Raw genomic sequence first — 27,443 nt, 5'->3', positions numbered from 1 at the left:
TGGGTTTGCTCCATTAATGAAATCCTTGATTAGAATAAATAATTATAGTCTAAAGCATTAATCAAAATATGAACAAAAATATTCACTCATAATTTCTTTTTCAAAGAATGGTCAAAATAATTGCATAGAATATTTCTGTGGCCCTTGCTTAATGGAGCTCCAGGACAAAGAGACTTTAAATGCAAACAAATATATTTTATTGAATTTCTAATAATATCACAAAAGGCACACAAACAAACTTTGTTACAAAATAATTCAATTATGTTATCATCTTGGTATGATGATCCTTTCACAGAAAGGGTTATTTGCAAATTGATTAGGCATAAAGTTCATTGTTGCCAACATATGTTCTCCATATAAAAAGACAATATATGTCAAATCTGTATACTGACCAATTATAAGTTTAAAAAAATCAGGTGCAGTATAAATAATAGTTTAATACTTTTTAAACCACAATTTTCAGATGCAAAAAATATAGAATATTCAAGTTGAGTTTTCCATATGCCATTTTTCCTTGCAACAGTGGTGTTTGACAACAACTAGAGAAATGAAAAGAAAAAGTTTTTCTTTGTCATGATTAACATAAGCATAAGAAAACCACTTATAAAGTCAATTGGAAAGAAGTTGAGCCAAATAAACAATGAGATTTGGAACATACTTAAATACTTGATTCTAACCAAAGGTTAGAGAATGCAAAGCACAAGCTACTCTTTTTATAACTAGCTATATTTTTCTTACATGTCTGAATAAATATCAAGTGTTAATGGATTTTGCCATATACTGTCCTTTAGAACTTTAGCTTTGTCATGTGTTTATTTCATAAGCCTTCTTTATGGAAAAAATAAGTTGTTTAATGACATATGAAAAACAGATATTAGCTAATGTTTTCATATTGCACACTGCCACTTGAGAACAGAAGATCAAATACTTTTGCAAATCTGGATACCTGAAACTTTGGTTAGTTACTGCATCTGAATAAGAGCAAATATTTTCATGTATACAGAACATTTTCTGCTTTTAAGCTGTCATGGTCAATTAAAATAATTTGACAAGTATGCAAGCTATATATAAATTAACCACATGTGCTTGCAAATCCTCAAGGATCACAAATACATGAGGTACAACAATGAGGGTGTACTTACAAATGCTGGAACAATGCTGGAGTACTTCTGTAATACTGCTTGCCAAGCCAGGGTCATATCAAAAGAATTTTGCTGTACTCCCACTCTATTTTTTATCTTACAACATCATTTATAGAAAAATATCACGCTTCTATATAAAATTATATATTTGAATATAGATAAATGTATTTTTTAAAGAAAACATGCCAGAGAGAAAAAATGGCATATCAAAATATGGTAAAACAGAGCTGCATAATATTAAGATATTGATTTTAAAATATTTCAATAAAAAGGTATTGTGCTATGAAGGTCTCTGCCATTGACCTTACTCCAAAGAGGCAAATTCACAAGTGTACTGACTTGTTTTTGCTTTATTATGATAATAGCTCACTGGTTAGTTGTGAAATTTGCTCTAAGCTAATGTGGAGAATTCTCCCCATTACAGGTCTTCTCCATAGTAAGACCTTTCAAAAATACATGAAATTAGCTTTCCCAATCCAAAAGGAACAACAGAAAGATTGTGCTTATGCAACCTCATCATCTCAAGCTGCCTATGTTAGAGCTTAGAAAACTTAGTTTCTAAGTAGAATTACAAAAAAAAAAAGCAGACACTGATCATATGCTAAGTGAAAAAAAATCTGTAAGCTCCATACACATAAATACATACAAGCCTATATATTTGTAAATGTATAACATAAGCATATCTTTAAAAAATCTGAACAAACATCATGGCATCAGAATGACCTGCCATTCATTTAACAAATAATAAACATATATTTTAGAATTTTTTTCCTATTTTAAACAGAAATTTGATTTGTTAACATCATAAAACATGTTAAAATTTGAGCAAAAAGCTTATTTTTTGGGTAAGTTTTTAAATCAGTTCTGGAATATTCTGGGAGAGCTATAATTATATGTTACTGAATAGAAGTCTGTCTACTGCAATTTGTTTTACAAGACATAACTACATATATAGAAGGCCACTATATATTAATTAATTTGTGTCTTTTGGATGCAAATATCTATAATACTTAAGATCTTTGGCTTGCTAGAACCACTCCTTTCTCTAGTACCTATATTAAGAAGGCATAAGCCACAACAGAATGGCAATGTTTATGCAATGGCGGTTAAGTTACTTGCCCAGGGTCACACAGCTAGTAAGTGTCAAGTGTCTGAGGCCAGATTTGAACTCAGGTCCTTCTGAATCCAGGGCCAGTGCTCTATCTACTGTGCCACCTAGCTGCCCCAAAGCCAAAGGTATCTTAACAAGACAACTGTATTGTGTTTATGGGAACAAACTGGAAAAAAATGCTAATGTTTTATAAGTAAAGTTGAAACAGAATTTCTTTCTAGCTGAGAGGACTTACGTCATCCCGCACAATTTTGTTGCTGCCATGAACTGCTCAGTGGACAGTGCTTAAAGTGCAATCTTCACAAAGATTTGATATGCATTATTCATTAGGAAGAAAACTATATATACTGGGAGAGAGTGGGAGGAGGGAGGGAATGTATGCAAGAGTAAGCAGGAGAAATACGGTAAAAGAAACACTTAAAACAAGAGAAATCAATTTGGATAATCTCTCTCCTGAAGCAGCATTCCTGCTGTACTCATGTTGTTTTAAACCACAAATTCTGGTATTTCATCATGGGTGAGATCCAAAGAGAAATATTTGCTTGTTCTTTTGACTGGGAAAGTATCTTGGATGTTAATACACTGCTGGGCCAAGCAGCTATTACAATAGAGGCCTTCTTCATCTAGTTCATGACCACATCCAAAAGTGTAACTCTGAGCGGTGTCTTGACACAGACCTGCTATCTGTAAGAAGTCTTTTTGGTAAAGTCTGATATCATCCAGACTCAAGCTATGTCGATCAGTGGAAGTCTTTGGTTTTCGACAAATAGCCTACAAAAAAATCCACAGATTATAACAATTATAGGACATCAGATGTAATGTGTTTAATGCTCTTTGCTCTGTAAAGACAATAATATAAAACAATGACAAGTGTAGACACAGATTAGCAACAATGGGGTCACCTCTCTCAAAAACAGAAAGAAGCAATGATCAGAATAAAGACTATATCTAACATATGCTGAATGAATCTTAGAGATTTTATTAAGTCAAGTAATAGTATAAGTAAATAGATTAAAATAAAAAGGTTTTAAAAGGTTTTAGATAAATTCATGACAAGTAGAACTAGTAAAAGGAGTTGTTTAGAAGACATTTCCTAGATTTGCTTTTTGATATAATAAAGGACAACAAATGTCAGGACACAAGATGCTTCATGCTTTCTCCAGAGACAGAATTGTGGCCTAAGCAGACCAATCATTTGAACCAACAGGACAATTAATACCTCAAGTGCTTTACCAGGCAAGATGTCAGTGTTGTTGGCCTAAAAAATAATTAACTGGGCAAAAAATTCAAGTGTTGCAGACACAGCTTCAAACAAGTCCTTGGAATTATTAAGACATTTTGTACTAATATGCGTTTATGTTAATAAAAACACAATTAAGATTGGAATACTTAATGCATGATTATTAACTAGTGCTCAGTATTGGGATACACCTGATTTGTCTAAATGTAGGTTCCCCAGTAAATATATATACATATATATGTATATGTACATATGAATGTATGTGTATATATCTGTCTCTCTGAAATATATATATGTCTTGTTAATAGGTTTTGTACAAGCCAGATTTTGGGGGTAATCTTGAATGCAGAAAGATTCTAAAGTCCTGCTATGTCAAAAATCAAGAGCACTCAGCATTATACTTCAAATCACCTATAAAATACAGAACAGTATCCTTAATCAGTTGTAGCTGGAAAGAGGATAGAGTCTCTTTAAGAAGGAGTTTTTAACCTGCAGTTTGTCAACTTGTTTTAAAAATATTTAAATATATATTTTAATACAATTAATTTCCTTTATAATCCTATGTGTAGGATTTAAAAGCATTTTAAAATATTACTCTGAAAAGGAGGCTTCCCCAGACTGCCAAAAGGAACCACGACACAAAAAAAGGCCAAGTACCCCGCTTGAAAGGAAGACATGCAAAAGTAGAGAGCAGATTAATTTGAAATCATTGCTATATAGATAGATACTGGACAAAGTTACTGACATGGAAACTAATAGGAACCAAAACTTCTAGAAGAAAACAAAAACGGGTAAAGTTTAAATGTGCAAGAAAATTGATTTGGGGAAAAATACTCTTAAAAATGTCTTCATACCTAGATGTGATTATATAGTTAGATTTCCCAACTCATACTCTGGGGTACAAAATTCAGAGTGAAATGGCAGGGACTATTTAAACTATTTAAATTTTTCTTTTTTTCTTTAATATTTTCTTTTTTCTAATTTCACATAAAAACTATTTTTAACATCCATTTAAAAAACTTTGAGTTCCAAATTCTCTCCTTCCCCCTCCCACATTGAGAAGGCTAGCAATTTGATATACTTGTATAATTATGCAAAACATTTCCATATTAGTCATGTTGTGAAAGAGAATAGACAAAAAAAATCAACAAAGTAACAAAAATATGCTTCAATCTGTATTCAGACCCCATCAGTTCTTTCTCTGGCAGTATATAACATTTTTCATTTTAATCCTTCAGAGTTGTCTTGGATCATTGTATTGCTGAGAATAGCTAAGTCATTTGCATAACCAATCATCTTACAATATTGTTGGTACTTTGTACACAGTACTATTCACTGTGCACCAGCTCATGTAAATCTTTTCAGGTTTTTCTGAGAGCATCCAGCTCATCATTTCTTATAGCACAATAGTATTCCATTATAATCACATACCACAATTTATTCAGCAATTTCCCAATAAATGAGTATTCCCTCAATTTCTAATTCTTTGCCAACAGCAAAGAGCTGCTATATTTTTGTACATATAGGTCTTTTTGCTTTTTGTTTTTTATCTCTTTTTGGATGCAGACCTCAGTCATGTGATATTTAAAATCTAGTGTGGGTCCTAACCTGCCCCCCCAGTTTTTTTTTTTGGGAAACTGGCTAAGTTTAGTGATAAATTCAGCAAGAGTTTAGGCTTTTAAGGATTTATTAAAGTATATTAGAAGTTAATGAAGAGAGAGAAGTTGAAAAAGTCACCTTTATTTAGCTATCCATGCTTCTACAGAGAACACGTGGAGTAGATCTTTCTAACTCTGTTCTGCCCCTGCTGCCACCACACTAAAATCCCAGACAAAAAGAGGGAGACCCTGAGAGCGAACCTCAGCTTCCTAGTTCCTAGTTCCTGTCTCCCTCCTTGAAAGGGGAGGTCCTTCAAGCTGATTGGTTGAGCGTGGTCTCCTGTTGATGGTGTAGTCCATTGCCTCTGAGAACAATACCCCACTCAAGGTAATCCAGGCATGGTCTCAATTTAATCAACCTTAAGTAGGTTCAACTTCTGAGAACAATACCCCACTCAGGGCCAGCCAGGTGTGGTCTTGATTTAATCATTCTTAAGTAGGTTCTCAGTCAGTTTCTAAGTCTCACCCAATTCAATCAATTCCAAATCAATCTTCAGGTGGGGCCCCTAGGCCTCTGCCAAATCTCATTATTTTATCACAGTCAAAAAGGATGCATAGTTTTTATAACTCTTTGGTCATACTTTCAAATTGCTCTACAGAATGGTTGAATCAGTTCACAACTCCACCAACAGTAGATTAATGTCTCATTTTTCTCACATGCCTTCCAATATTTGTCATTTTCTTTTTCTATTAGCCAATCTAATAGATATGAGGTACTACCACAGAATTATATTGATTTGCACCTCCCCAATCAATGGTGAGTTAGAGCATTTTTTTCATATGGCTATAGATAGCTTTGGTTATTTCATTTAAAAACTGTTCATATCTTTTGATCATTTATCAATTGGGGAATGACTTATTTTTTATAAATCTGACTCAGTTCTCTATATGTTTGAGAAATGAGGCTTTTATCACACAAACTTGGCTCAAAATTTTTTTTCAGTTACTATTGCTAACTGTATTTCCCTCCAACCTATTCCCTCCCTCATTTATTCTATTTTTTTCTCTCTCCTTTCACCTTGTTCTTCCTCAGATGTTTTGCTTCTGATTACCCCCTCCCCCAATCTGTCCTCCCTTCTCTCAACCTCCCCTCCCCCCTTTCCCCTTCTGCTCCTACTTTTCTGCAGGGTAAGATATATTTCTATATCCAACTGAGTGTGTATGTTATTCCCTCTTTGAGCCAATTCTGATGAAAGTAAAGTTCACTCATTTCCCTTCACCTCCCCTACTGTATAAACTTCTTACTTTTATGTGAGATAATTTACCCCAATCCACTTCTCCCTTTCCCTTTCTCCCAGTGCATTTCTCTCTCACCATTAATTATATTATTTTACATATCATCCCTTCATATTCAACTCACACCTGTGCCCTTTCTATATATATTCCTTCCAACTACCCTAATAATGAGAAAGTTCTTATGAGTTACAAGTATCATATTCCCATGTAGAAATGTAAACAGTTTAAGCTTTTTAAATACCTTATGATTTCCTTTTCCTATTTAGCAATTCATGCTTCTCTTGTGTCCTTCTATTTGAAAGTCAAATTAAGTCCTCTCTTTCATTGAATGCTCATTTTTTCCCTCTGAAGTAGTATACACAGTTTTGCAGGGTAGGTGATTCTTGATTATAATTCCAGCTCCTTTGCCCTCCAGAACATCATATTCCAAACCCTCCAAACCTTTAATGTAGAAGCTGCTAAATATTGTGTTATCCTACCTGTGTGGCTCCACAGTATTTGAATTGTTTCTTTCTGTCTGCTTGCAATATTTTCTTCTTGACCTGGGAACTCTGTAATTTGGCTATAATATTCCTGAGAGTTTTCATTTTGGAATCTCTTTCAGGAAGTGACCAGTGGATTCTTTCAATTTTTATTTTGCCCTCTCCTTCTAGAATATCAAGGCAGTTTTCTACGACAATTTCTTGGAAGATGATGTCTAGGCTCTTTTTTTGATCATGGATTTCCAATAATTTTCAAATTGTCTCTCCTGAACCTATTTTCCAGGTGAGTTGTTTTTCAATGAGGTATTTCAGAGTCTTCTATTTTTTCATTCTTTTGGTTTTGTTTTACTGTTTTTTGATTTCTCATAGTCATTAGCTTTCATTTGCTCAATTCTAATTTTTAAAGAATTACCTTCTTCAGTAAGCTTTTGTACCTCCTTGTCCACTTGGCCAGTTCTATTTTCCAAGGCATTCTTCTTATTTGCTTTTTGTAACTCTTTTACCATTTGCCCTTGTCTGTTTTTCAAAGTGTTATTTTCTTGAGTTTTTGTCTCCTTTACCAAGCTGTTGACTTTCATGATTTCTACCATCACTCTCATTTCTTTTCCCTATTTTTCTTCTACCTCTCCTGATTTTCAAGTCCTTTTTGAGCCTTTCCATGGCCTGAGACCAATTCATATTTTTCTTGCAGGCTTTGGGATGCTCCTTTGACTTTGTTATCTTCTTCTGAGGGTGTATTTCAATCTTCTTTGTCACCATAGTAATGTTCTATGGACAGAATTTTTTTCTATCATTTGCTCATTTCCCAGCCTATTTCTTGACTTTTTACTCTTTAAGTAGGGCTCTACTTTCAGGGTGGAGGGCACACTGTCTCAAACTTCAGGGGTTTTGTGCAGCTGTTTTCAGATAAACTTCTAGCGACTTATAAGTTTTCAGTTCTTTGAGGGTGGTATGATCTAATGAGAATTGTGTTTACTATTCTCCCAGTCTGTGAGTAACCACAAACCCTCTTTTTTACCCTGGAACTGTGATGAGGGTCCAAGCTCTGCTGTGCTAGTGCTCCTCTATGCCCTGGGAGTGACTATAATCTGGATCTGAATATGGGCCAAGCAACAGAGTCTTGCCCCCAGTGCCAGTAAAGAGACCCCCATAATCTCCTTTTGGATCAGTTGTTCAATCTTTGGGCTAATAGTTCCAGAAGCAGTTGATGACTCTACTGATTTAGTGGTTCCCAAGGCCTGCTCCTGGTTTGTTGAGGCCTGATCTACACTGGACTGTGCTCCAGTCTCACCCAGGTATAACAGATCTTTCTTGCCAACCTTCTCAGTTGTCTTTGGCTGGAAAATTATTTCACCCTGTTCTTTTGTGGGTTCTGCTAGCCCAGGACTTATGGCATTATTTAAAGGTATTTGGAAGCATCTCGGGGAGAGTTCAGGTGAATGGCTGTCATCTTGGTTCTGCCTCTATTTTTCTTTTTTTTCTGCAAAGCATATGTAGTTAAATGTGCATATGATGCTACTCCACTGTACTACCATTAATAAATAAAACCACAAGAGGTATAATGCAATAGTGAAAGATTGGTGGACTTGGAATCAGGAAAAGCCTGGGTCTGAATCCTTACCCTGACACATTAGTTGTGTTACTCTGGGCAAGTTACTTAACCTCTCTGAGACTATATCCTATTCTGTAAAATGATGACAAAAATACTTGTACTATATGTACTACTCAGGATAGTCATGAGCAAAGAGCACTTTGCAAACCTCAAAGTCCTAGATAATTATAATTTATAATGAATAATAAACTTCTTTGAATCCTCTCATCTCTGGAACCTCTGCCCCGAGGGCACTTCAGGGAAGCCCAAGAGATATTTCATTTTATTCCCTATTTTCATCTCGACCTAAATTCCCCCATATCATCCCCCTACCCCGCAATGTACTCTACCCATCCGATCTACCCAAATAATCTACCTCCCTATTGCCCTATTGTTATCCTTGTAAGTCCTTAATGAGTGCTTTATTCATTCTTTTATATTTTGAGTTAAGAAAGTATTGTTCCTCTAGGTAAGGGATAAAGAACCCTTTTTTCTATTGAGGGCCAGTGACCTACAGAAAAAGTTCAATTAAGAGTCACATTTAGTAAGACATTATTAATAATTTAATAGATATTTTCCTTTAAAATTAAGCAAAATAAAATACTCCTACAAGTACTTTATTGAAAAGTATAAAAATAATTTAAAAAATTACACAGTATTACCAGATTGGCTAAAATGACTGAGGTGGAAAGTAACAAATGTTGGAGAGGATGTGAAAAAATTGGGACACTAATTCATTGTTGGCGAAATTGTGAACTGATCCAACCATTTTGGAAAGCAATCTGGAATTATGCCCAGAGAGTTATGCTCTTTGACCCAGCCATGCCACTAATTAGGTCTATTTCCAAAGATGATTAGGGAAAAAGCAAAAGGACCTATATGTTCTAAAATGTTTACAGCAGGGCAGCTAGGTAGTACAGTGGATTGAGCACTGGACCTGGATTCAAGAGGACCTCAGTGCAAATCCGACCTCAGACACTTAACACTTACTAGCTGTGTGACCCTGGGCAAGTCACTTAACCCCAATTGCCTCACCAAAAAAAAAAAAAAAAGAGAACTGTAAAATGTTTACAGCATTTTTCTTGGTGGTGGTAAAGAACTGGAAACTGCAGGGATGCCCATCAATTTGGGAATGGCTAAAAAGTCGTGGTATATGATAGTGATGGAATACTACTGTTATAAGAAATGATGAGCTCAATGATCTTAGAAAAACATGTAAAGCCTTTCATAAAATAATGAAGAGCTAAATGAGCAGAACCAAGAAGATATTGTATATAGTAACAGCAAAACTTTTTAAAGAACTAAGTGAATAAGCTATTTTGACTATTATAAATACCCAAATTAATTATAAAAAAAATATTAAGAAAGATGTTAGATAATTCAGAGAAAGAACTGATAATAGAATTATGGAAAGAATAATTTTATACATACATATACACACAGATACCCACATTTTGTCTAATGGTAGCCATCTCTAGGGTGCATGTGTGTGGGGGAGAGGGTAGAAAAAAAAGAGATTTTCCTAATTTAGTTGTATATTTGAAATAAAAAGTTATCCTTAGTATATTTGCAGTTTTATGCACAATAATCTTTTCATTATACTTTGTTATGGAAATACTTGCTTTATTCCAGAAATAAATATTAATGTAAAAAAAACTAAAGGAAAAAATTATACAGTATTGCCAATTAATTGATATGAAGAAAAAGGAAAAAAAGAGGAAAAAGAATTGTGGGTTTTAGACTGTTATTGTCTGTTGCCTTCTGAAATTCTGACTAATAGGTAGCTATTCACAGTTCTTTGAAACTACCCAAAATAGATGCCAGGGGATATAATTATCTGGGATGTGTCATTATTAACAACCATAATAATATTGACTTAGGAGCTATATAGAAGTTCAGGACCTCAAGTCATAAATTTCTTCCCTCTGATATGGGCAATATGAGAATCAAAAGAGGATAAATAGGCATTTCAAGGAAAAAGAAACTGAAAGAAAAAAAAAAAGAATGAAACTATTAAAAAAAGAAAACCAGAAAGTGTGTTAAATACTTTTTTCAGGTCTTTTTGGGGTAATTTAATTAGTTGCTATACTTCAAAGACCTACTTGATCACATACCTGTGGGAGAGAATCAGTGCTTTGGTCATGTAGTTTGACCACTGTTTCCGAAGAGCTAGATGTGGAAGAACTGATTTCCTTTACAATTAGTCCTGAAGGAGAAAATACAAAGAACGATGAAATTTTTCAACTTACTCAACAGGCATTTTCCTTGACAGAAATTACTAACCAGGAAGGACAAAGCTACAAAACAGGGTACAAATATTTTAAATGAGACAAGAAATAATCACAGACTTTAGGGTGAGGGTTAAGGTGAAGCAAGGCTAAGAGAATTTGAGGGTTGCTGGAAGATAAGTAGCATAGGGAAAGGTTTAGAACTGGAACTTTTGACAACCGTCTATATACATTAGGATTTTTACTATATAATTAATGACAGAAAATCAAAGAGCATATAAGAATGGTTTAACCTATCTTATTAGGTATAACTGTATTTTTTTTCCCAGAAAAAAGCCTCAAAAATTCCAAACTATTCCTTAGTAGACATATTTCTTTTTCTTAGTAGTGTGTTCCTCTCATGGTTTGTTAGTAGGATTGCTCCACTGATATCTGTAATTTCACATATGTCATATCTGCAGGAATAGTAGTGTCTAGACTTTTCAAAACCAGGAGAAATGTTTGAAACCAGGAGTAACCAGGCTGAAAGCAAATATTAGTTGAAAAAATTTTAAGCCATTAGCTATAAAAATGGATTGTGGGTACTTCTTGATTGAGGAATGGATAAATAATTTGTGGTATATGAATGAAGAGGACAATTAAGACATTCAAAACAATATGGAAAACTTGTACAATGGAGTAAGAAAAGCAGATTATACAAACTGACTTATAATAACAGGCACAAATAGTAACAGAAAGGCAGCCCAACCATAATGAAGTTTAATGACAAATCTTGGTCTTGGAGAATACATGATGACACATATCCTTTTCCTCTCAGATAAAGGGGACTATAGATGTAGAATGAGATTTATATGTTAGTAGATTAGGTCTGTCCATTGGTCGGTTTTGTTTAACTCTTTTTTTGTTACAAAGGAGAGTTGAATAGCAATGGTGGTGGGGGATGGGAATTAGAAATGATTGGTGTAGAAATAAAAGGCATCAATCAAAAAGCAAAAAAGTACCTCCCACAAAAAAGCTAGTTTGGGGTCTTTGTATTCAGCACTGACCCACCACCCCCTAGTAGGAGTGGTTGATATGTTCCAGACCATAACTATCTACCATCTGGTTCTGACTTAGGATAGGGCTTCTCCTTTAGTTACTTCCCTCCTTCTTTCAATTTCTTTCCCTTTTCTTGGGTCAGAAACATTGAGTCAATTCAACAAGCATTGTTGACAGTGCACTAGTCAAGCATCATGATAAGTGTTGGGGATACAAAGAACCTTGAAGGATCACTATGATCAAGGAATTTACAATATAATGGCAGGTAGAACCAATAGGTACATGAACAATATATATCTAGATCTAAATATGTATATATACCCATATATATCATGTATCATTTATATACACATCTCATGTATACACATACATCCACACATGATCAATTGGAGATAATCTTAGAACAAAGGCTCTAGTAATAAAGAGAGACAAAGAAAGGCTTCTTACAAGACTGGATTTTAGCTGAGACTTGAAGGAAGCCAAGGAAGCCAGGTAGAGACAAAGAGAATTACAGGCATGGCACACCCAGTGAAAATGCATGGAATCAGGAGATAGAAGGACTTGTTTTAGGAATAAGGAGTGCTACTGGATCTCAGAATATATAGAAGTGACTAAAAAAAGTTGGTAAAATAGGAAGAAACCAGATTACAAAGACCTTCAAAATCAAACAGAGGAATTTATATTTTATCCTAGAGCTAAGATAATAGGGTAACATGGTCAGATCTCTGCTTTAGTAATATTACTTTGACAAATGAATGAAAGATGTACTGGAATGGGAAGAAACTTAGGGGAAACCAAGCAGGAGGTTGGTTAATACAGTAGTCCAGACATAAGGTGATGAGGACTTGCATCTAAGTGGTAGCAGTATCTGAAGAGAGGACTAAACAACAGACTGAATATAGGGGGTAAGAGTGAGGAGTCTCTAGGTTGGCATGTAGGTTGTGAGCCCAGGTGACTGGAAAGATGTTGGTGACTTCACCATTAATAGGGAAACTGGGAAGAAAGGAAGGTTTTTTGGGAAAGCTAATGAATTCAGCTTTGAACCCAAGTTTAAAATATTTATGGGACATCCAGTTTAAGACTATCTAATAGGCAGTCAGAGATATAAGAATGGAGAAAGGTTTAGGTTGAATAAGGAGGTCAAAGAATCATCAGTGTACAATGGTAATTGAATCTTGGGAACTGATACCAAGAAAAGTGGTATAGAGGGAGATGGGAAGATGGTCAGGGTCAGAGTCCTGGAGATTGAGAAGGAGCAGTCAGAGAAGTAGCAGGAAAACAAGGAAAACCTAGAGAGTAGAGTATTAAGAAGACAGTGATTCAGTGTCAAAGTCTGCTGTGATGAAGAAGGATAAAGGTTAAAAGAAGTACATTGTCTGTTAATTAAGAATTTAATTTCTTCTGTTGATCTGGGCAATTTACATTTTTGTAGATATTCATCCATTTCATTTAGATTGCCAAATTTATTGGCAGATAATTGGACAAAATAGCTCTTAAAAGTATCTTAATTTCCTCTTCATTGGTGGTGAATTCACCCTTTTAATTTTTGTTAACTAGTAATTAGGTTATCTTCTTTCCTTTTTTAAATAAAAAGTAACAAATGGCTTATCTATTTTATTATTTTCATAAAACCAGCCTCTAGCTTTATTTAGTAGTTCAACAGTTTTCTTTCAAAAAATTTTTTGGGGGCAGGGCAATGAGGGTTAAGTGACTTGCCCAGGGACACACAGCTAGTAAGTGCCAAGTATCTGAACTCATGTCTTCCTGAATCCAGGGCCAGTGCTTTATCCACTGGGCCACCTAGCTGCTCTATCAATTTTATTAATCTCTCCTTTGAGTTGCAGGATGCCCAACTTAGGGTTTAATTGTGGATTTTTAATGTTCTTTCTAGTTTTTTTTAGTTGCATACCCAATTCATAAACCTGCTTTTTCTCTATTTTAGTGATGCAAGCAATTATAGATATAAAATTTCCTCCAAGTAATATTTTGGCTGCATCCCATAAATTTTGATATGTTGCTCATTGTTATTTTCCTTAATGAAATTATTAATTTTTCTATGACTTGTTTTTTGACCCACCTGAAGCAGATTATTTTCCAATTAATTTTTTTTTTTGGCCGGGGCAGTTGGGGTTAAGTGACTTACCCGGGGTCACATAGCTAGTAAGTGTTAAGTGTCTGAGGCTGGATTTGAACTCAGGTCCTCCTGAATCCAGGGCTGGTGCTTTATCCACTGTGCCACCTAGCTGCCCCTCCAATTAAGTTTTAATCAGTCCCTTCCATTGTCCATCAAAGAATGTAATTTTTATTACATTATGATCTGAAAAGGATGCATTTCTGCTTTTCTGCATTTGGTTGTGAGGTTTTTATGTCCTAATACATGGTCAACTTTTCTGTAGGTGCTTCTATTTCCATTCAATTTTCTCCAGAGATCAATCATATCTAACTTTTTTTTTTGGCGAGGCAATTGGGGTTAAGTGACTTGCCCAAGGTCACACAGCTAGTGTCAAGTGTCTGAGGTTGGATTTGAACTCAGGTCCTTCTGAATCCAGGACCAGTGCTCTTTCCACTGCGCCACCTAGCTGCCCCCATATCTAACTTTTAAAGAATTTCCTTCACCTCCTGAACTTTTTTCTTGTTTATCTTTTGGTTAGATTTATCTAGTTCTGAGATGGGAAAGTTAAGGTCCCCTACTAGTATAGTTTTATTATTTATTTCCTCCTGTAACTCATTCAACTTTCTTAAAAAATTTAGATGCTATACAATTTGGTTTACTGATATGACTTTGTCTATGGTACCTTTCAGCAAGATATGGTTTCCTTTTTTATCCCTTCTAACTAGATCTATTTTTCTTTTTGCTTTGTCTGAGATCATGATTTCTGCCCCTGTTTTCTTTGCTTCAACTGAAAACCAATAGATTCTGCTCCAGCTCCTTACCTTTACCCTGTGTGTATCTCTGTACTTCAGATGTGTATCCTGTAAACAACTTATTGTAGGATTCTGGTTTTTAGTCCATTCTGTTATCTTCTGGGTGATTTCATCCCATTCACATTTATAGGTATGATAATTATGTATTTCCCTCCATGCTATTTTTTGCTTGTTTGTCCTCCTCTCTCCTACTCCCCAACCTTTCCCTCCTTACAAAAGTAAAACACTTCTGATCACCATCTTCCCCAACATACCCTTCCCTTTGTCAGTTCTCCTCCCCCTTCTATCATCCCTCTCCCTTTTCACTTCCATATAAGGTAAAATAGATTTCTATATGCAACTGAGTGAACCAATTTTGATGAGAGTAAGATTTAAGCTTCGCCTGCTGTGCACCCCCTATCTTCCGCACCATTATAATAGCCCTTTCATGTCTCTTATGTGGGATAATTTCCCCCTTCCTTCTTCCAGTGTAATTTCTTTCTTACCCCTCTATTTTTTTTTTTGCATCATCCCATTAATGTCACCTTATATCCATACCCTCTATCTATACTCCTAATCACTCTTAAATCCTGTGTAATCCTGACTGTAGCTCCACAATACTTGAATTATTTCTTTTTAGCAGCTTGCAATATTTTCTCCTTGATCTGTGAACTGTGGAATTTGGCCATGATGCTTCTGGGAGTTTTCATTTGGGGCTCTCTTTCAGACAGTGACTGGAGGATTCTTTCAATTTCTATTTTGCCATCTGGTTCTAATTTATCAGGGCAGTTTTCTTTAATGATTTCTTGAAAGATATTGTCTAGGCTTTTTTTTTTGTTGTTTGTTTTTTATCATGTCTTTCAAAAATTCTTATCATTCATGGATCTATTTTGTAGGTCAGTGCTTTTTCCAATAAGAAATTGTTTTACTTTTTTGATTTGATTTTATTGTATCTTGATGTCTCATAGTCATTACTTTCCACTTGTTCAATTCTAATTTTTTAAAAATAAAAGTATTTTATTATTTTCCAGTTTCAATTCTAATTTTTAAGGAATTATTGAATGAGCCTTTGTACTTCCTTTTCTATCTGGCCAATTATGTTTTTTAGAGTTATTTTTCTCAGTAAATTCCTGCATATATTTCCCCACACTATTTACTCTTCATGATTCCTTTGTATCATTTTCATTTCTTTTCCTAATTTATCTTCTACTTCTCTAATTTGCTTTTTAAAATTCTTTGTAAGCTCTTCCAGCAATTCTTTTTGGGCCTGAGACCAAATAACATTTTTCTTTGACTCTACTGTCCTCTTCTAAATTTATGCCTTGATCCTCCCTATCACCATAGTAGCTTTCTTTCTTTTTTTTTTTTGCGGGGCAATGGGGGTTAAGTGACTTGCCCAGGGTCACACAGCTAGTGTCAAGTGTCTGAGGCTGGATTTGAACTCAGGTCCTCCTGAATTCAGAGCCAGTGCTCTATCTACTGTTCCACCTAGCTGCCCCAAATAGGCAGGAAGCCAGCCCATTTTTTTTTTCCATGAGAAATTGGGGTTAAGTGGCTTACTCAGGGTTACACAGCTAGTACGTGTTAAGTGTCTGAGGCTGGATTTGAACTCAGGTACTCCTGACTCCAGGGCTGGTGCCCTATCTACTGTGCCACCTAGCTACCCCACCATAGTAGCTTTCTAGTCAAGCTTTTTTTTCTTTTTGCTCATTTTTCTGTCCTTTTTTGTGATTTGGTGACTTGGAGTTGGGCTCTGATCCTGTACTGTCCCAACTTTTTGTGCTGGGGCACAGGGTCTTACTGCTGGCTTTCACTGGGATTCAGGGCTTAAGATGCTTGTTTTCTCTGGCCTCCCTTCTGGCTTGTACTGGGGGTTGGAGGGCCCTCCCCATTGGCCTTCCCTGGGTGTGGGGTTTAGCTGCTGGCCTGTTGCAGGGGTGGGACCTTGCTGCTGGGTTGCTATGGAAATAGTTTCTCTACTAGCAGGCCCTAGAGGAGTAATGTTGATCTGCCTGAGGGGTGGAATCTTATTGTCGGTTGCTATAGAAACAGGGTTTCTCTGCTGGTAGGCCCCAGGGGCAGGATCTCACTTGTTAGCCTGCCATGGGGTAGCTCTTCACTACTGGTCAGCAATGGGGTGGATGCCTGGCTGGTGGCTTGTGCTAAGGGTAGGTTCTCTCTGGTGGGCTGGTGCTGCTCTTGGACCTCACTCTCTTCCCAACCTACTGAGACAGACCTTTCCTACAAAACCAGTAAGCTGCTTCCTTGCTCTTAGATCAATTCTGAGGAGGTTTTTTATTTTGGAGAGGAATTGGGGAGAATTGAAGAAGGGAGGGTTCCTTCCTTACTCCATCATCTTGGCACCAGAAACCTCTCCACAATTCCTGAGCAGCATGTGTGTGGGTAGAAACAAAGGTAGAGGATGGTAAGAATAATTCAGAGCTGAGGTTTGACAAGACAAGCTCAGCAACAGAATAAGGGAGCAAGAGATTCAAGAGAAGCAGACAGTATATAAATGAATGCAAGAAGATGGAAGGAAAAGGAAAGGCAGTTTTAAGATGAAAGCAAGTTTGTTACCTATGAATTAAGCATTAAGAGAACACAGTCAGAGGTAGAGCCAAGATGGTGGAAGAAAGGGAAGTGACTTGCCTGAGGTCTCCCAAAGAGCCCTCCAAATAACTTTAAATAATGCCGTATGACAATTCCTGGAGTAGCAGAACTCAAAAAAGGACAGGATGAAATAATTATCCAGCCAAGGACAACTTGGAGGGTCAGCAGGAAAGATGTGTTGTACCAAGGTGGGAGTGGAGCACAATGCAGCTCAGGGTGCTCCAGCACAGACTGAGCCCCGGCAAACTAGGACCAAGCCTTGGAAGCCACTGAATTATCATCATCAGCAACTGCTTCTGGAACTCTTAGCCCACAAAAGCAAAGAGGGTAGAACAATTAGCCAGAAGGAGATTACAGGGGTCTCTTTGCTAGCACTGAGGCAGGACGCTATTGCTTTGCCCACACTCAGATCCAGGTCCCAGTACTGGGCAAAGAAGAGCACTAGCACACCAGAGCTTGTGGCTAGAGTGGCACCATGACCCTACTCACAGTTCCAGGATAGAAAAGAGTGCTTGTGGTTGTTCACAGACCACAGCACAAGCCAGAAGAATAGTAAACACAACTCTCCTTTGATCATACCACGTTGGAAGAACTGAAAACTTATAAGTCCCTAGATGTATCTCTAAAAATAGCTGCACAAACCCCACGAAGCTTGGGGTAGTGTGTCCTCCAGCTTGGAAGCAGTGCCCTACAAAGAGTAAAAAGTCAAGAAATAGGCTGGGAAGTGAGCAAACAAGAAAAAATTCTGTCCATAGCAAGTTACTATGGTGACAAGGAAGATCAAAACACATACTCAGAAGATAAAATAGTTTAGACTCCTACATCCAAAGCCTCTAAGAAAAATATGAATTGCTCTCAGGCCATGGAAGGGCTCAAAAAGGACTTTGAAAATAAAGAGTGGTAGAAGAAAAAATGGGAAGAAAAATGAGTAATGCAAGAAAATAAGGGAAAAAAGTCAACAGCCTGATAAAGGAGACAGACAGACAGACACACAAACCTACCTGAAAAAAATAACACCTGAAAAAACAAACTAGGGGCAAATTGTATGAGATACAAAAAATGAATGAGGAAAAGAAGGCCTTGAAAAGCCAAATTGGTGAAATGGAAAAGGAGGTCCAAAAGCTCACTGAAGAAAGTAAGTCCTTAAAAATTTGAATTGAGCAAATGGAAACTAATGACTCTATGAGAAATCAAGAAACAGTAAAACAAAACCAAAAGAATGAAAAAATAGAAGACAATGTGAAATACCTCATTGGAAAAACAACTGACCTGGAAAATAGATTCAGGTGAGATAACATGAACATTATTGGCTTACCTGAAAGCCATGATAAAAAAAAAGAGCCTAGGGATCATCTTCCAAGAAACTGTCAAGGAAAACTACCTTGATATTCTAGAAGCAGAGGGTAAAATAGAAATTGAAAGAATCCACTGATCACTTCCTGAAAGAGGTCCCAAAATGAAAACTCCCAGGAATATTATAGCTAAATTCCAGAGCTCCCAGGTCAAGGAGAAAATATTGCAAGCAGCCAGAAAGAAACAATTCAAATATTGTGGCACCACAGGATAACACAGGATTTAGCAGCCTCTATATTAAAGAATTGGAGGACTTGGAGAAACTGGTATTACAATCAAGAATCACCTACCCAGCAAAACTGATTATAATCCTTCAGGGGAAAAAATGGGCATTCAATGAAAGAGAAAACTTTTAGGCATTCTTTTTTTGGGGGGGGGGCAGGGCAATAGGGGTTAAGTGACTTGCCCAGGGTCACACAGCTAGTAAGTGTCAAGTGTCTGAGGCCGGATTTGAACCCGGGTACTCCTGAATCCAAGGCCGGTGCTTTATCCACTGTGCTTTAAGGCATTCTTGATGAAAAAAACCTGATCCGAACAGAAAATCTGACTTTCAAACACAAGACTCAAGAGAAGCATAAAAACGTAAACAGGAAAAGGAAATCATAAAGGATTTAAAAAACTTAAACTGTTTACATTCCTACATGGGAAGATGATACTTGTAACTCAAAAGAAGCTTCCTCATTATTAGGGCAGTTGGATGGATGGAGTACATATAGATAGAGGGAAGAGGTGTAAGGGATAGCTTAAAAATAAAATTAAGGGGTAAGAGAAGAATGCAATTGGAGAAAGGGCAGAATGGGGTAAATTATTTCACATAAAAGTAAGAAAAAGTTTATACAGTGAAAGGGAAGATGGGGGCTATGAGGGGGAGTAAGTGAATCTTATTTTCATCAGAACTGACTCAAAGAGGGAATAACATACACATTCAATTGGGTATAGAAATCTGTCTTACCCTGTAGGAAAGTAGAAGGGGAAGGAGATAAGGTAAGGGGAGTGTGTGATAGAAGGAAAGGAAGACTGGGGGAGGAGGTAATCAGAAGCAAAACACTTTTGAGGAAGGACAGGGTGAAAGGAGATAGAGAATAGGAGACAGACAAATGGTATGGGGAAGGAATAGGATGGAGGGAAATATAGTTAGCAATAGTAACTGTGAAAAAAATTCTGAAGTAACTCTGTCTGATAAAGGCCTCATTTCTCAAACATATAGAGAACTGAGTCAACTTTATAAAAATAAAACCATTCCCCAGTTGATAAATGATCAAAAGATATGAACATGTGACCCTGGGCAAGTCACTGCCCTGCAAAAAAAAAAAAAAAGGATATAAACAGTTTTCAGATGAAGTAATCAAAACTATAGCCAAAAGAAAAAAAATGCTCTAACTTACTACTAATTGACAAGATGCAAATTAAAACAATTCTGGAGTACTACCTCATACGTAATGGATTGGATAATAGGACAGCAGGGGAAAATGGCAAATATTGTAAGGGGTATGGGAAAAATGAGACATTAATGCACTGCTGGTGGAGTTATAAATGGATTCAACCATTCTGGAGAGCAATTTGGAAGTATGGCCAAAGGGCTATAAAATCACTAATACTCTTTTACCTAGCAATACCCTAGTAGGTCGGTATCCAAAAAGAGATAAACAACAAAAAGGAAAAGAACCTATATATACAAAAATATTGGTAGCAGCTCTTTTCTTGTGTCAAAGTAATGGAAACTGAGAGGATTCCTGCCCATCAACAGGAGAGAATGGCTGAGCAAATTGTAGTATGTGATTATGATGGAAAACAGGATGCTCTCAGAAAAACCTGAAAAGACTTAAATTAACTGATACAAAGTGAAATGGACTGTGTACAAAGTAAACAGCAATATTGTAAGAGGATCAGCTGTGAATGATTCAGTTAATCTCAGCAATACAAATGATATTCCAAGACTACTCTGAAGGATGAAAAATGCTATCTATCCCCAGAGGAAAAAAACTGATGGTCTGAATACAGATTGAAGCAAAATTAAAAACAAAATTTGTTGAGTGTTTTTTTGTTTTTTTTTCATATCATGACTAATATGGAAATATTTTGCATGACTATACATGTTTAACATATTGAATTGCTTGCTTTCTCAAAGGGGAGTAGGGATGGGGGAAGGAAGTGAATTTGGAACACAAAGTTTTAAAAATGGATGTTAAAAATTGTTTTTACATGTAATTGGGATAAATAAAATGCTAAATAGAATTAAAAAAAGAATCTCTGGAAAGAGAACATAGTGGAAGGGGTAAATAGTTTTAGGGTTAAGGGAGGAGCAGTTGGAGTTCAGAATAATTGGAATAGGGAGGCCATGTTGGACTGGGAAAGTGTGAATCATTGAACAATGAGTTCATGTGGGTCATCTCCTTCCCTAGGGGTTAATTCTAAAGGTGGAATACTTTTATAGTTGTTAAGCAGCAGTAAGTAAGAACTGAATAAAGATTGTTAGAAGGGGTGGAGAAAAAGATACCCTTGAGGGGGAAGGCTCAGGTAAAATGACTGATGAATTTAATCATCTCAAATTATTTAATTCAAAAAACATTTAAGTGCCTATTACAGAACTGAGCTGGGGGATACAAAAAGAGGAAAAACACAGTCCTTATGACTTCAAGGAGCTTATTATCCAATGGAGTACATTGTCTTTGGCCCCTAGGTTTTCTCAGAGCATTTTGCCTTCAAAGTCAATCACTTTGCTGTGAATAGAATTCATGTGTTCTTTTCAAGATTTTTTTTTTTTGCCTATAAGTTTTACTTCAGTATTTTTGGGTTTCAATTAAATTTTAAAATTCTACATTGAAAATTCTTAATTCTGACCTATATTCATTCCTAAATCTCCTCCCTCTTTCCCCAACCTTGCTGGTGCACAGAACTCCAAGGTTAGTCTGCTAGCTTCCTTTCATTGAGGGATATCATGTTCACTGGTTTAGTTCCCTAAATAAATTCAGAGGACAGGACTGACTCCAAACTGGGTTTTAGTTTCTCTTTTTTCAGCTGGATGCATGGTGATAACCTTTCCTGATTTTCTCCTGTTTTCCTTTACTTCACATGGCTGTAGAGAGTTGCTATCTGCTGCTTCTTTTGTATTGAGCAAAGGGTGGAAGATACCCTTCTGGAAGTTACTGCAACAAGCCTAAAAAGTTAGCTTGCCATTAATGAACTGAGGATGATGGAGGAGGGGCAGCAAGTACTCTAAGTGTTGGAGTTTTTCCGTGAGAATTAATAAAATATTTTACCTTGTTTGGGAGTCTGCCTTTTGTGGATTTCGTTAGCTAAAATTATTCTAAATTTGCTGAATAATTCCTTTCTGGGAAGGCTGAAGGTTGAGGATATTTGGAGAAAAGGGATTAATCCATCATCTTTCTAGTTACATGACCTGTCACCACTAAGTTTTTTTTTTTTTTAGTAAGGCAATTGGGGTTAAGTGACTTGCCCAGGGTCACACAGCTAGTAAGTGTTAAGTGTCTGAGGCTGAATTTGAACTCAGGTACTCCTGATTCCAGGGCCGGTGCTCTATCCACTGCACCATCTCGCTGCCCCACCACTAAGTTTTTTTTTGTTTTTTTTTAGGCAATGGGGATTAAGTGACTTGCCCAGGGTCAACACAGCTAGTAAGTGTCAAGTGTCTGAGGTAAGATTTGAACTCAGGTACTCCTGAATCCAGGGCTGGTGCTTTTAACCACTGTGCCATCTAGCTGCCCCCCCCCCCCACCACTAAGTTTTAAAGAAAGGTACATTTTAATTCTGGACAGAGAATCTTAATATGATTTTTGTTCAAATGATATAAGTTTGGGTCACTGTAGAAATCTTTTTCATTTCTCATCAACCAACACTTGGAAATGATTAATTAGTAGGGTTTCTCTCTAAGAAACTTGTGTTCAGAAACAGAAGACCTAATTGTTGCATTTCAACAATAATTATTTTCACAATATGAAGAAACCATACTTTTAGATATAAGTATACTTGCCTTCCATAAGAAAATTAAATTTTGAGTGCATCTTCATAGACTCATGTGCATAATCTACCACAGATCAAATGTTTTGTTAAAAGTTGCAGACTAGGCTTGAGGAAATCCATTAGTAACCATCTGTGTAAAAAACTATGCAAAGATAATATAAACTTAAATACAGGAGGGAAAAGTGCTACTCCTTAAGCAATAATGGTACTCAGCTTTCAAAATGTTCCTTAAAGGAGAAAACGCAATGCTATATTGAGTTGGGGAAATATAATAGTATAGCTTAGTACAAGAGTTAAAATTGGTAAAGATAATAGTTTGATGCTTCTGTTGGTCAAATCTAGTAACTTCCAATAATAAATATTTCCTAGTTTTTCTTCATAAACTATGATGGTCTAATTTTGCTTTGTTAGGCAGGCAAAAAGGATCAAGTCAAGAGGTAACACTGTTACAATTTTGTGAAGTTCTGAAATATGGCTATGTGGATAATGGAAGAGCTTACTTTGTCACTTGGTGACATAAGTGGCATAACGAGTTCCACTTCAACATCACTCTTTCCAAAGAGATATATCTTGACTTATTTTTTTTTTTTTGGTGGGGCAATGAGGGTTAAATGACTTGCCCAGGGTCACACAGCTAGTAAGTGTCAAGTGTCTGAGGCCAGATTTGAACTCAGGTCCTCCTGAATCCAGGGCCTGTGCAAAGAGATATATCTTGAAATGCCAGAAAATTACTGATGAGTTACAACACAAATAATTTAATATTTCTTGAAAAGAAAAAAAATGTGCTCATCATTTGTGGGTCTGAGAGTATGTTTGAAGAAAAGGGAGATAAAGTGACTAAACTAGAGAAAAATCTCTCAAAGCTAAAATAAAGAACATGAGAATGGAAGATGGAGGTCTGGGTTCTTCTACATAAGCTTACCATTGTAATGCACTAGTATAATGATAAACTCATTTGGTTTAATTTTCTTCAATTTTAAAGTAAGGGATTGGACTTTAAAGTCCTTCTAATTCTAAGATACTATTGTTTCCTTACAACATATAAAACTCAAAATAGATAAATAAGAAAAGTCTATAATTTCAGAACCTAGTCCAGAAACATTTGTTGGTTGACTGATTTAAAGTACAGGGCAAAAAAATACTAATTCTAAAATAAAATTCCTGTCTTTTACCTTCTTATCCCAATACAGTGAAAATACATGGTAATACTGATTGTGTGCTGTATTCCTGGAGCCTTATGTTCTAGCTCTGACTGTTCTGACATATATGTGTAGTTAAAAATGACCCCTATTTCCACTATTTTCTATTTCTAGGACACTTCTATATCCAGAGTAATCAGATGCTGGAGTTGAGAACAATGTGAAGAATTTTATCATGACAGTTACCTGAATAGCCATTAAGCTTCTGTGACATCAGCATGTCCTCAGTGATATAGATACACATGTCTGGGCTGACCTCTACAGCCTCTTCATTTATTTGCTCTAGGTCTCTGGGGTCATCAACCAGCATTTCTATTTCTGATGCAGAAGAGGAAAATAACATTTACTTATATGGTATGGGTACTAGTGTAGGAGAAAGTCACATAAAAATCGAGAAAAGTCATATGGTTTTACTTGAAAGGAAAATTTGTTATAGCTATTCTCATTTATACACATTAGTTTCTACAAATGCTATATTTTATGAAAACTATAACTCATATTTAAACATTAATTCCTCCTCAAGGAAGAATATCAGTGTTATCATGTTCATTTGACAAAAAAGAAATGAAAGTGCAAATGTCTTAGATAACTTGTTTAACTGTAACAAACTACAAGAACAAATAGCTGCTCAGCTCCTAGGTTTACCACCACTACTTACTTAAAAGTCATTCCTCAGTTTTTTCATATGGCAAAACAGGATTAATAACACTATGTGCCCTACCTACCACAGGGCACATAGGGATGTTTTGAGGATCATCTTTTTCTACAACAACATTTTCCATATTTTAAGAGGCTGTCCTGAAGTTCACTGATGTCTAGGTATTATGCTTAGATGGTTGTGTGAAAGTGCTTTATGAATTATAAAGCCCCATACAAATGTAAAACTATTAATGATTATGTTTGCTCATAACTGGAATGCTCTAAATATAAAAAACATTGATCACAGCTAGAAGGAAGTCCTGCTCATAGCTGTGTGTTGTAGGGAGGGGAAATCACTGTGTTTAGTCTTTTTGGCACATCCACAAACATCTACTGGGGAGTACCAATTATAGAACAAAACTAGGAAAGACAATGGAAAGATAGTGAAATAAAAGTCATACTGGTTAGCTTGGCCCATTAGAGTAAATTACCATCATTCTGTGAGTTGTCTTCCAGCCTGTCCTTCCCACCACTTTCCACCCCAGAGGTGTGGGAGCTGTCGTAGCTGGTCATGGAGCTGAAGGTTTTGAGTCTGTGGTAGACGGTGCTGCCTAAGAAACTGTCTTCTGGTCCTGTGTCCCTTATTTTGGTGTCAGTCTCAATGCCTGATGTTTGGGAGCTGCTGTGGCTGGTGGTGGAATGGCGAGAGAAGTGCTTGTGCTTCATGCTGCCTGTACTGCTCCCACTTGCCTGGGATCTTTTCTCTAAGTGATCCATGTCGAGGTCCAGATTGTCACTGATGTATGATTCTCTATACTGTTTCTTTTCTATAAGGTAAGTGACATATCTTTGTCATTATCCTTAATTAAAACATGAATGGAACTTGCCTATCAATATTATAAGACCTTAGTAATAGAAGCTGTGGTAACTTAGATGCCAGGTTGCTTCAGGAAGACAGGAGGAGGTCTGCAGACATTGGGGATTAGGTCTAGGAGGGCATCAAGTGGCATCTTACATTAGCAGAAGGACACTGAATGGGAGCCTGGGATAGTGTACTAGGTAAAATAGAGGTTATAGAGCTAGTACAGAGGTATCTGACACTGTGAAGAGGGCAGGAACAGGTGCCAGTAGTCAGCTCTGTTATCTGAGAGCTAGGTCGCAAATCTTGTTCAGATTAAGGAGGAGAACTATGCCTAGCAGTGGTAGAACATGGCAGGGAGCTTTTGCTGTCCTGAGGCTCAGTACCCTAACCCTGGAGAGGGGTCTCAAATCCAGCCCTGGTCTTCTCTGAAGCCTGTAGCTAAATAACCAAGGCAGGGAGCTGTTGTCTCCAGCTGGGTCAAACCCAGAATTGTGTTGCCAAGATCCAAAACTAAAAGAAAGCTTACAAAGATCTAATCAGGAGGGGAGCAATCAGACCTTCACCCTGGATCAAACTGTTTTGATTGCACTGAAAGTTTTATAAAGCCCTAGCCTGGGCTACTTCTAACTTGAAGAATCCAGAAATCAGTATCAAGAAAGGAGTAGCAGTACCCTAGAGGATATAAAACAGATCCAAGTAGGGACCTAATATTCTTTCAAGAAGAAAGCTCATTCTTTTTTTTTTTTTTTTTGCAGGGCAATGGGGGTTAAGTGACTTGCCCAGGGCCACACAGCTAGTGAGTGTCAAGTGTCTGAGGCCGGATTTGAACTCAGGTCCTCCTGAATCCAGGGCCAGTGCTTTATCCACTGCACCACCTAGCTGCCCCAAGAAAGCTCATTCTAAGACAAAGTCCTTGCTGAACTGTAGGTTAGGAAAAACGAGTAACAATAAATTGTACCACAAACAGCTATTATGGTGACAGAGTCAAGATACAAGCCTAGAAGAATAAAATGACTCTACAATGTCTACAAGGTAAAGTCTCAGAGAAAAACATAACATGGGCACATGTTCAACTAGAATCCCTAGAAGAAATAAAACAAGTTTAAAAAGTTAAAAATTATTTTCTAAATAAAAATAAAACACAAGAGGAAATATTTGCAAAATAAATGAGAACTATGGAGAAAATAGAATAAGAGGAAGGAGAATTAAGAGGTACAAAGCCTTACCCAAACAACAAATTTCTTGAAAATTATAATGAACGAAACAGAAATGAATGACTCCAGGAGTCAAAGTCAAGAAATAGTAAAGCAAAAGTTAAGTCAAAAAAGCAATGTAAAGTATATTTTATTATAAATCTGAGGATTCTATCTGCTTTACCGCAACCTCCAGAATGTCATTACATTTATTTTAAATTTCTTTTTTTTTTTTTTTTTTAGTGAGGCAATTGGGGTTAAGTGTTAAGTGTCTGAGGCCGGATTTGAACTCAGGTACTCCTGACTCCAGGGCTGGTGCTCTATCCACTGCGCCACCTAGCCGCGCCCCCCCCCCATTACATTTAATTTGTGTATTTATTTATCTATTTACATGCTGTTTCCTTCTAGCATAAGGCAAGTTCCTTGAGGCTAGATGATGTTTTCTTTGTATCTTCAGTGCTTAACACTGTGCCTGGTACTTAACCAGCACTGAGTTGCATTGAACTGAGTTTTACCTTTGTAGTAGCTACAGGGTAGGAAAGAGTTTGCTATGTAAATTGTAGAAACTAGATTTTAGAGAAAATGTTTAAAAGAAGCATTCACACCGAGGAAATTATACATCTACGAAGTATTGAAGTGCATACTCCTTAATAAAAAACACTTTTGAAATAGCCTTATGTACCAGAGGGAAAAAAACCCCATTCACACTGAATCAATATGCTTATTATAGAATATTCTCATCTATTTAATAATATTTAATTAGAGATAAAATCTGGATCTGTGTTTTCACTGGTATAGGGAACTTGCCTTCTACCAATGCAGGTGAGCACTTCCTCTGTAACCCAGTATTAGGGAGTTGCCTGTGGTCCTGCCCAGAATCAAACAGTCAAGATATGTCAAAGTCAAAACTGGAATACAGGTCTTCTTGACTTTGAGGCCAGCTCTGTATCCACCACATGAGTAGGATTTTCTCTTT

At 36.6% G+C, this 27,443-nt stretch overlaps 1 protein-coding gene across 1 annotated transcript in view; it reads right to left on the bottom strand.

The window, feature by feature from the left end:
* Nucleotides 1–233: 233 nt before the first annotated feature.
* FRMD6 (FERM domain containing 6) overlaps nucleotides 234–27,443 on the bottom strand; it is a 119,141-nt gene continuing 91,931 nt past the window's right edge. Inside the window, exons 11-14 of the mRNA XM_043990296.1 lie at nucleotides 24,904–25,239; nucleotides 23,960–24,091; nucleotides 10,575–10,666; nucleotides 234–3,024 (exon numbers count right to left, since the gene is read on the bottom strand). Coding sequence (XP_043846231.1) covers nucleotides 2,740–3,024; nucleotides 10,575–10,666; nucleotides 23,960–24,091; nucleotides 24,904–25,239 — 845 coding nt within the window. The 3' untranslated portion in view covers nucleotides 234–2,739. The remainder of the gene's footprint in view (nucleotides 3,025–10,574; nucleotides 10,667–23,959; nucleotides 24,092–24,903; nucleotides 25,240–27,443) is intronic.

Source organism: Dromiciops gliroides, chromosome 2, assembly GCF_019393635.1.
Source record: "Dromiciops gliroides isolate mDroGli1 chromosome 2, mDroGli1.pri, whole genome shotgun sequence".
In the NCBI taxonomy this organism is placed as follows: Eukaryota; Metazoa; Chordata; class Mammalia; order Microbiotheria; family Microbiotheriidae; genus Dromiciops; species Dromiciops gliroides.
The sequence above is the reverse complement of the archived record's forward strand: the minus strand, read 5'-3'. Positions and strand labels throughout refer to the sequence as shown.